The sequence below is a fragment of the Lycium ferocissimum genome, unplaced genomic scaffold (assembly GCF_029784015.1).
Source record: "Lycium ferocissimum isolate CSIRO_LF1 unplaced genomic scaffold, AGI_CSIRO_Lferr_CH_V1 ctg17182, whole genome shotgun sequence".
In the NCBI taxonomy this organism is placed as follows: domain Eukaryota; kingdom Viridiplantae; phylum Streptophyta; class Magnoliopsida; order Solanales; family Solanaceae; genus Lycium; species Lycium ferocissimum.
The window spans coordinates 157-10775 of NW_026717058.1; the positions used below are offsets into that span (position 1 = coordinate 157).

The 10619-nt window shown below is 39.9% G+C and overlaps 3 protein-coding genes across 3 annotated transcripts; all 3 read left to right on the forward strand.

Annotated features, from left to right (window-relative positions):
- Positions 1 to 1184: 1184 nt before the first annotated feature.
- LOC132042693 (E3 ubiquitin-protein ligase PUB22-like) lies at positions 1185 to 2300 on the forward strand (the record flags this gene model as incomplete). Its single annotated transcript, XM_059433219.1, has 1 exon — positions 1185 to 2300. A coding segment is annotated over one exon (1059 nt), but the record flags the coding sequence as incomplete, so codon positions are not given.
- A 1977-nt stretch (positions 2301 to 4277) lies between these two features.
- Positions 4278 to 5369, forward strand: LOC132042694 (uncharacterized). The gene has a single exon (XM_059433220.1). It carries the CDS (start codon positions 4278 to 4280, stop codon positions 5367 to 5369), a length of 1092 nt encoding a protein of 363 aa, XP_059289203.1.
- A 4113-nt stretch (positions 5370 to 9482) lies between these two features.
- LOC132042695 (uncharacterized) lies at positions 9483 to 10292 on the forward strand. The gene has a single exon (XM_059433221.1). It carries the CDS (start codon positions 9483 to 9485, stop codon positions 10290 to 10292), a length of 810 nt encoding a protein of 269 aa, XP_059289204.1.
- The last annotated feature ends 327 nt before the right edge of the window (positions 10293 to 10619 follow it).

Below are 10619 nucleotides of genomic sequence, written 5' to 3' on the forward strand. Positions count from 1 at the left end.
CGGAACTCCGTTATGCGCGGTGACTTTGTGTCGCGCTGTCGAGGTCGCCCAGTCTCCTTCCGATGGGTTTGGGTTTTACAGGAACAATTAGGGCAGAGGCATAATCAGGTTTTGGGGAAATTGCTTCCCCTGTTGGGTTCGCAGAGCTAGTAGGAGCAGTTATCTCCCTAGGACGCGCCGGTTGAGGGTCTGTCGGCGTCCCCATTGGCTGGTGCGTAAGCACCACTCGCCCAAAAGAGGGGAAAGCTTATCGTTAGATGTTACCATTTGGTGGAAAGAACGGAGAGCGTTTTAACTTTTGCAGCTTGGTTTTTGCAAGGTTGTTTGCTCATATAATTGTTGCTTAATTGATCATGGTTAATAATATTATTGGCATTCACATTCATGGTTGCATAGTGATGATCATGAAGATCACTATGATTCATGATATTTTGCTTCTCCTCATGAATCCCACTAAAGTAAACACCATCACCATCGCAAATTAATCGCGATTCTTGGCCTAAATTGCTAGTCATGAACGTTTATCATGCTTGAAAACTCGAATGGTGGAGCGACAAGTACTGCTTCTTGATGATGACGATCATTAGGCAATATTAAATCATCATTAGAAGGCGGTTCAAGATTCTGGTGGCCCTCCGGTTGTGATGCCTTGGAATTATTACTATTCAAGAAATTTACATAGACTAAATCAAGATCAATGCTTGAACCATGATGATCATGATCCAATGAATTACTAGTGGATTGATGATGATCAATATTAGAGGGATTTAAAACAACTTCATGTCCCATATTTCTTGAAATAAGGCTATGTTGTTGATGATGAATTGTACTAGAAGAAGACTTACCTCTCCTGCTTTTTCTGCAGCCACCACCAACAGGAACATTCCTTAAAGAACCACCTTTAGTCCAATACCTTCATGCAAGAATATTAATCTTGTGTTAATATTAGATGGAAAGAGGGATATGGAAACCCAATGCCGAGTTAGCCCCAGCATGCCCTCGTTGTGGGCTTCTACTTCTACTTCTTCCAGATCTTCCTCCTTTGAATATCATTGCCCTTTGAGCTGCCAGCAAATGAAGTGAAGAATGTTGACCATAGGACTATATTTTCTTGAAATATATATATATATATATATATATATATGCTCTCCTTTATCTGTACCAATTTTTGTGGTATAGTTTGACTCACAAGCATAGAATTGACACCAAACGTCACTCTCCGGCGGTTAATCCAATCATGGTGCACTCTCAATGCTTCCCATGGCATCGAAAGGTTCCCTACACCGAGGCCTCCGGTCAGCAAACCCCAGATCATAAAGCTCCTCAAAGAAGCGAAATTGCCTAAAATGCAAATGAAATCTCTCAAGACCCTTAGATCCATCGCTTCTGAGAATAACGCTAACAAACGCTACATGGAATCCGCAAGGGCAGCAGAGTTCTTATCCTCTCTTATAAATGATCCGAATGAATTATCGAATGAAGTGGGTTTCACAAGTACTAAAGACGAAGCACTAAGCATCCTTTACCAACTCAAATTGTCTGAACATGGATTGAGGTCACTCATTATGAGTGTAAATGGCGAGTTCATCGAGTCGTTGACACGTGTCATGCAACGGGGGAGCTACAAGTCTAGGACTTACGCGGTGATGCTAATGAAAGACATGTTCGAAGCATTCGCACCAACTCTAATTTTGAGCTTGAAGCAAGAATTCTTCACTCAAGTGATTCAAGTCTTGAAGGATGAGATCTCTCCAAAGGCAACTAAAGCATCATTGCAAGTGCTAGTGCAAGCGTGTCCGTTTGGGAGGAACAGAGTGAAAGCAGCAGAGGCAGGAGCAGTTAGGGTTTTGGTGGATCTTCTGCTCGATTCATCGGAGAAAAGGGCTTGTGAATTGATGCTAATTTTGCTGGATCAAATTTATCAGACTGCAGACGGTCAAGCTGAACTATTAAAGCATGCCGGAGGATTAGCCATTGTTTCCAAGAAAATCCTTAGGGTTTCTAAAGTAGGGAGTGAAAGAGCTATCAAGATTTTATATTCAATCTCGAAGTTTTCAGCAACACCAAGTGTTGTTCAAGAGATGTTGAGTTTAGGTGTGGTGGCAAAGCTTTGTTTGATACTTCAAGTTGATTGTGGTAGTAAGGCTAAGGATAGAGCTAGAGAAATTCTCAAATTTCATGGTAAGGCATGGAGGAATTCTCCTTGCATACCTATGAATCTATTATCTTCATATCCATTTTAGGAACTAGAATGAAAAGAGCAAAAATTGCTTAGGCAGAAATGGTAATTGATTTTTGTGTACATAATTTATTCTTTTCAGAAAATAGAAAAACAATTTGGACAAAATAGTCCATGAAATTTAATTGTTCATATCCATCTTCAACATTGTGATTAATTCGTTAGAAAGTAGAATTAAAGTTTTTGTCAGTTTATGCTCTACGATCTCCTAATTATTTTCGTATCTGAACTTTTTTTTTTTGGTAATGGACCTCTTAGGATATGTGTTTCCTAATATGAAATTCCCGCCACGTACCCGTTATTAGGTACGGTTCCTTAATTTCATTTATGTGACATAGTTTAAATCGATCGGTATAAAATTTAAGCATAAAAAAAGACTTTTGAATTTATCGTACTAAAGAAGCCATAATATTTGTGTGGCTATATAAAAGCTTCTCGTTAAGGATAAAATAAAAGATGTAAAATTAATTATTTCTAGATATAAAAATGTGTCACTCTATAAAAGTACGAAAAAAGAAGATTAAGAAATAAAACTATTCTAATATTAAAATTATAATTCCTAACCGACAACCCATACGCATGTACATGAAAGGTAGTCTTCCATAACTTTTTTATAATATATAGTCTGACATTTCCCAAGCCGCCATATCTGACTACATAAAATTAAAAGAAATTACAGTACTATTTATTCTAGTTAAAACCTTTTTTGTGATATAAATTTTTACTTTTTTTTTTTTTTTGTCTCCCAACTGTCTAGTATTAATTAAATAAAGAAATTTATTGACTGTAATTGTTTTTAAATTGTTGGCTGTTATGTTCACAGATAGGACATAGCTGGATGTTCCAACCAGGAATGCTGTGAGAACAATGGGGTCGTTTGGTAGATAAATTGCGGGATTATAATTTAGAATTTATCATCATCTATTGGGATTATTTTATACCATCTAAAAGATGGTATAAAATAATCCCGAGTGGGATAAGACTGGACTAATTTTTGGTACCATGTTTGGTACAAGGTATAAATTTATCACAAAAATAAATTTATCGCCTCAAACATGATATAAAAATTTCTTTGGAATAATTTATACTTTCTACCAAACGACCCCTGAACAGTATATTAAAGAGACTGGACCTTAGTTGCTCTCTCAACACATTCAATCAATTAATGGGAGCCGCATTTGTGGAATAGAATTCAGAAGTCTCCTCTGGAAATGAAAAAGAAAACAACTTATTATTCTATAGCCATATTTATCGAGTTTATATTCTTGCTAAGAAGATTCATGAAAATTAATTAAAACTTACGTGTTTTTGTTTCGTCTCCCATGATTTTTTTACTTCCGTCAATTCTTATCTGACCTTCTTTGGTATACTTCTTTTGAGCCGAGAGTCTAGCGGATAAATTTATACCTTCTATCAAACATGATATAAAAATTAGTGCTTGGGATATAGAACCTATACCTCTCTACCAAACGACCCCTGAACAGTATATTAAAGAGACTGGACCTTAGTTGCTCTCTCAACACATTCAATCAATTAATGGGAGCCGCATTACGTGCACAAAAACTCTCTGCGTACAACACCGAACGTCTCTAAACAACGGGTATAATTTTTCTCTCTCCTTGCGTCTGAGCCTCACGCTCCGTCCCATGGGGACGCCGGCATCGCCGGAGACGGCGCGTCCGGTGGAAAATATCCCCCAGCAAACTGAGACGAGCAAAGGGAACACCTCAATTCCAAAAACGAACAACTACGCAGGAGCAATCCTTAATACAACCCCAACAAATACAACACCCATCCCCACTATTAAATGCTATGGGAATCCGGAAGTCAGAGCTAGACGTTCCAGTCATAATGGAATTCCGGCGGTGATTTTCAAGAAAAAGGATTTCTATGGTGTGATGGCTGAAGACTATAGATTAACTATAGTTGGTAAATTCTTAAGGACAAGGCCTCAAATAGAGAGAATCAGATCTAAGTTTGCTGAAAAAGTCCCGGTAAGAGGTACTTGTAAAATAGGTGCCTTTGATTTTAGACCGTAATGCTCGATTTCAACAACGAAGAGGATTTTAAAAACACTTGGTACGGAAGATCTATAGAAATTGAAGGTCAAGTTATGTGGCTTGAGAAGTGGACCCCGAATTTTAGACCGGATGTGGATTCTCCCATAGTGCCGGCTTGGGTGCTGCTACCCTCTCTCCCTATACACTGTCATTCATGGCATTATGTGAAGCAAATAGTAGACACAATTGGTACACCTCTCTCAATGGATTTAGCTACTGAAAACAGGACTAGACCTAGTATGGCTAAGGTTAGAGTGGAAATCGATTTGACTAGGCCAAAAATCGACTCGGTCTGGATTGGAGTGGAAGATGATGATAGTCCATTAAAAGGCTTCACTCAAAAAATTGAGTATGAGAATGTGCCAAAGTATTGTAGACATTGTAAACTACTTGGGCATTCAATACTGCAATGTAGACATGCTGAAAAGAAGAAGGAAGATGCAAAAGGAAAACATACAGAGGTCGAAGACAATGAGGAGTATGGAAAGGCAAGTGAAAGCGCAAAAGGGAAAAAACACACAGCTGAAAGTAGCAAAGTCAATGAACAGATCGAAAGGGAGAAAGGAAATGTAACAGACGGGAGAAACAACAGCAACAACAAGGAAAAGGCAGTGATGGAAAATGCAGCAGTGGAGGAGACTACCAAGGAATACAACAATGAAAGGGGACAGGAAGAGGAGCTGTATGCAAATGGAAATGATACGGACAGTAAGGAGAAGGAAAAGGAAAGTATGGTATTTAGAATAAATCAAAAGAAAAGGAGGAAGAATAAAAAGCATAATACCAAGAAGGCTCTAAAAAAGAAGACCAAAGTCACTTTCAAGGTGATCAAGAATCAACAGGAAGGTTATAAACAGCATAGTTCAGTTGAAAAGAAGAATGTGGAGAAGGAGACGGATCAAGACGAATCCCAAAACAGTGAGGAGATTACTCCAGCAGAAGCGGATACAGAACAAATTGCCGACACAGCCAGTAACAACAATGAGGAGATTACCCCAGCTGGTCAATCTCTGAATGACACAGGACAGCAGTGTTATATCCGGCATTTTTGCGTACTTGGGAAAAGTTGAAACTAACCTTGATTGTAAGGAATTAGGTTATGTTGGATTTTTCTTAAAATGTGTATGCGGTTATGGAAGAATGGATGCGGAGATGTTGAGGAAGGCTAAGGACAAAATTGGAAATTTTGGAAACTTATTTCGGGAATTATCAAATAAGATTTACTACTAATTGGGCTTGGAAAAAAAAAAAGGAAGATGAGGCCCAATATTAAAGGGTGGCGGCCAACTATAAGCTCAAACCCATGATTTAATTAATTCTTCCATGTGCCTATTAATTATAAAAGGATTGGGAGCCTTAGAAGTTTCAAGAAAACAAAGGAAAAATCAAGAAGAAAGAGAGAAAGGCCTTCGGCCATAAGAGAGAAAGGAAGAAGAAGAAGAAAAAATTTTTGGAGCCTTGGTCCTTGGTTCAAAAATTTGTGTCTTCTTGAATTCTTACTAAGTTCAAGGCGCTTATCGACGTGGTATAATTAGTTAAGCAAAAGAACGACGTTTGCGGCGAGTTGAAAATTGAAGAATAAGGTATGAATTCTATTCCTTTATGTTATGGAATGAGTATACATGTTAGAATGACTAGAATTAGATAACAATTAAGGGAGTGTGGTGTGTGTGTGCATGGCCGTGTGTATGTGTAAAGTGGTACATGGCCGTGAGCCATGGTATTGAGAAGGCAAGGATTTCATGTTTTCTTTTCATGTTATAGAAGGATATATATATGTTATGGTATGTGAAATTGAATGAAAATCATGGAAGGGTGATTGTTAGTGTGTAAGCCGCGTGTGTGTGCAAGTTGCATGGCTATGATTAGTTGAATTTGGTGTTGTGTTATAGTTGTGGTTATGATGGAATTCATGTTAGAAATGAAAGTTGAAGGAGTTAGGTTGAAGTTAGGAATATAGAGGTTGGCCGTGAGCTATGGAAAATTGGAATGAAAATGAATTGTTTTTGTTTGTCATGATAAGTTGTGTCGTTATGATTCTTGTAACATCAATAAAGGTTTAATGGTTTGAGTTGGTATTGATTTGAAAGTATGAAGTCGAAGTGAGAATTATTGCATTATCTTCGGAAAGTAGACAAATTGTGTTATATTGTAATTTGTGTTGATCGTATTTGTGATGGTGTTATTGTTGGCTTGTTGTTGGTTATTTTTAGTAGGAGTTAAATTGTCGGGCGTCACGTTTATAGGGGAGGTGCTGCCGAAATTTCGGTAGCTAAGTATAAACCCAAGAGTGAAATGTTAACTCATGAATAGTAACTTGGAAAAGGTAACCATTTGCGGACTTTTGACGAAACGGGAATTGAGATTGGACGAGCGTAAGGCGAAACCAAGGTATGTAAAGTCTTGCCCTTCATTCTTTGGCATGTTCTGAATATAACAGGCTTGAAAGCGAGCCTCGATCTCTCTTCTGCTCCTCATACTCCGAGATTGAAAATAGCTCAAAACTATTCAGTAAGATTGAATTATTCCTTTACCTTTTGTCGGCAAGATTGCCTATATGTGCCTAACTTCCATAAATGGAGTCGGAACACTCTAAGATGATTATGGACGACTCCCTAAGGTTTATTATCCATGATTTACGTACTACACTATGGTTGGGTCCGAGGTGGGCCCACAAAACCCTGATAGTTCTTATAAAGCAAAAAAATTGACTCCTTTTGTTTGATTTTCATAGTTAACTCTTGGCTACCATATGATAAGTGTTATGACATCCGGAACACTACGGACACTCGATTCGATATAATCTGTCGTGCCATCCCAAATGACACGTATGCGAACCTATTATAACTATGATCCGATAATTTCGATTTGTCTTATCTTCCGAACTATTTCGGTTCATTAAGTCCGTACGTCGGTCCGTATATATATGGTTTCTCATGGATACGTTTCGTGGATGCCTCAATGCTTCCTTCACCGCGCCCGGCCAAGTTCTCGTGATTCGTGCACTTCACCGCATTGTTCACCGCGTCCCTCGATGTGCGGGCGGATCCGTTATATCGATTATGATCTCGATTATGTGATATTATGGGGATGGAGGCCGGGATGGCATTTGATCCGATTTGTCCGTCCACCGCGTCCCGTACTACGAGGCCGGGTTTCGTTACCGCGTCCCTTATTAAAGGGCCGGGATCCGATATATGATATGTATGTCCGAATATGCTTATGACTCGCATGCATGATTCTCGTTCTACAAGCTTCAGTAGGCGATTTGGATCATGACTCCTCGTCACTCCGCCGGAAATCCGATTCGAACTTTGATTCCGTTTGTCACACTTCCGAGTTCTCGGTTCTATCTCGAGAGTCTGTTTATTACACCTCTGTATCTCGAACTCTGGTACGACTCATAGTCACTCTCTGTGTGTCTGATTTGCTTTGTGCTTTCGTCCGCTACATTCTGTACTTCTGATCTGCATTGAAACTCCGTCCGCTACATTCCCTAAATCTGACATATTATGATTCTGTCTGCACACTCTGTAAGTCTGGTTCAGCTACGAACCCGATTCTCGTCGTTTCCGAGCCCCGCATATTTGACTCGATTATTATGACTATGTATGTTATGTTTCGCTTTACATACTCGGTACACCTTCGCATCGACCCCCGTTCTTCGGGGGGCGTGTCACATGCCCACGGTACAGACGCGCCGCGAGATACGCCACCAGCTTAGGTACCTGTTCTGCTGTTGGAGAGTGCTCCTTTGATCCGGAGCCGATACTTTTGGTATATATCTTCTGTTGTTTGTATGTTCTGTATATATGGTCATTTGGGTACGGCGGGGCCCTGTCCCGTCTTCTGATTCTGTTCTGTATGTTAGAGGCCTGTAGACATGTTTGTGGGTTGTGGGTTGTCACTGTTCAGGTAGGCGTGTGCGAGTTGCGACTCTGTCTGATATAATAGCCCTAACGGCTTCGTGCGGTGTGTCTCGTATGTATATATATGTATATATGTATGTTCGTGCGCGCACCTTATATCTATATCCGTATGAATTTATGTATGTACGAACGGAATTAGGCTGGTTTGGTACGCCGAATCATTAGGTAGGCACGTACGGGTGTCCAAGCAGGACACCGTCGCGGCCCACGGGGTTGGGTCGTGACAAGCAGATTATGGATAACATGATGAGGAAAGCGAGAAAGCTTGGAAGGCAACTACAAGGAAGTAGATCAAAGTCTCCGGATTAATACTGAATCTGGGGAGAACAGGGAAAATATGGAAAGGGAGGAACGTATAGAAAGCCAAGAGAGCCAGGATGAAGTAGAGGAGGAGGTTGGGAATGGAATTCTAAGCAGGTATACTGAAATTTTAAACCACAAAGGCATTGATCTTGTGGTGGATCTAAACATGAACAACTATAAAGAACAACAAAAATCTGAAGAGGAGGAAGAATTGGCAGAAGAGTTAGACAACAGGCTGGCTAAATGTGACGCTAGTACAGAAAAAATCCCAATTGAAGATGCAGAACAAGGGGATTCAGATGATGTAGGAAAACAACATCTAACAGAAGCTCTACAAAGATGTGATCTCTCTCCAGTTAAGAGAGGGAGGGGCAAACAAAGAAAGACTAAGGAAAAAAGTGAAAGAAGTTCGGCCCCTGTGACCAAGGGAAGGACATAAACAAAAACGTCCATAATATCTTAATGATCAGTGCTCTCTTTTGGAATATAAGAGGAGTAAGGTCAAAAAAGGCCATACACATCGAAGAGTTTGATAAAATTGAATAACATTCAGTTTGTTGCTATCTTTGAACCTTTTATCAACAAAAACAAAATTGAGGGATACAAAAAATTCTTGGGTTTTCAGCATTGTATTAGCAACGAGATAAAAAGGCAGACCGGTGTTTCTGGTCTTTGCATCTTAATGCTACTGTGGTGTCCAACGAAAACCAACAAATCACCCTCTACCCGGATGATGGTTCCGAGGCCAATGGGGTCTATATTACATCGATATATGCTGTGTGTATCGCGTCGAAAGAGAAGAGCCGTGGGATAATCCCGACTCGACTCTCGGGCAGGATGCTTGGTGCATGGGGGGGGGGAGGGGGGGGGATTTTAATGTGATCTTGGAGGCTTCCGAAACTCGGGGGGAAACCTTACAGGGCTTGCAAGAGTGTGGATTTTGCTAACTATATGAACAGATGTGGGATGGAGGATGCTGGTTTCATAGGCTCTACCTATACTTGGTGTAATAACAGAAGACCAAGCAAAAGGATATGGAAGAGGTTGGACAAAGTGTCGTTTAATGATAGTTGGCTTCACAAATTCCAAAACAGCGTGGTTAGGCATTTAAGTAGGACAGGGTCCGACCATAGACCTCTACTATTTAAATGCTATGATGATATGAATGAGGGTATTAAATATTTTAGATTCCTGAATTTTTGGAGTGATCAACCGGGTTTCTATGATATAGTAAAGAAGGAATGGGAAATTCATATTAAGGGGAACCCAATGTGGATTCTACAACAAAAGTTGAAGAACTTAGGAAGGCAGCTTAGTATCTGGTCGAAAGAAGTCATTGGTGATGTTTTCCAAAAGATGGTGGAATGGGAGGAAACTGTCCAGAGATTAGAAGATATGGACACACTTGACAATACCGAAGAAACCAGGGCTGAGTTAAATAAGGGACAGGCAGAATATGTCACTTGGATGGCTATGCAGGAGTCTCTTCTTAAACAACAAGCTCAAATAAAGTGGTACGAAGAAGGAGACGCCAACACAAGATACTTTCATAATATCATAAAAGATAGAAGGAGAAGGCTACATCTTCATAGAATCCAAAATCATAGAGGGAAGTGGATTCAGAACGAAGGTAAAATTGGCAAAACTGTTGTCAAACATTTTAAAAATCTTTTCAATTTGCCAGAGCCTACAGTGGACGAAACCGTGGTTTCCTGTATTACCAAATGCATTTCTGAAGAGGATAACTTTTTTACCGTCTAAGGCCGCCAGAGGAAATAGAAATCAAGGAGGCTATCTTTGATATGAGCCCTACTAGCTCAGCAGGTCCAGATGGCTTCTGCGGCATGTTTTATCAGAAATGTTGGGACATTATCAAGGATGATGTGGTCAACTTTGTTCAAAGCTTCTTTAAAGGAAGTAACCTAACAAAATTCTTCTCTCATTCTTGCCTTGTTTTGGTCCCGAAAGTCAATTCTCCTTCTAATTTTTCTGAGCTTAGGCCCATCAGCCTAAGCAACTTCTCAAGCAAAATTATCTCCAAAATTCTTGCAAGAAGGCTTAATCCCCTCCTGCCCAGGATGATTTCGT

Excerpts from the sequence above, each read along its gene's own strand:
- LOC132042694 (XM_059433220.1), top strand. The coding sequence starts at position 4,278 with ATGCTCGATTTCAACAACGAAGAGGATTTTAAAAACACTTGGTACGGA.
- LOC132042695 (XM_059433221.1), top strand. The coding sequence starts at position 9,483 with ATGAACAGATGTGGGATGGAGGATGCTGGTTTCATAGGCTCTACCTAT.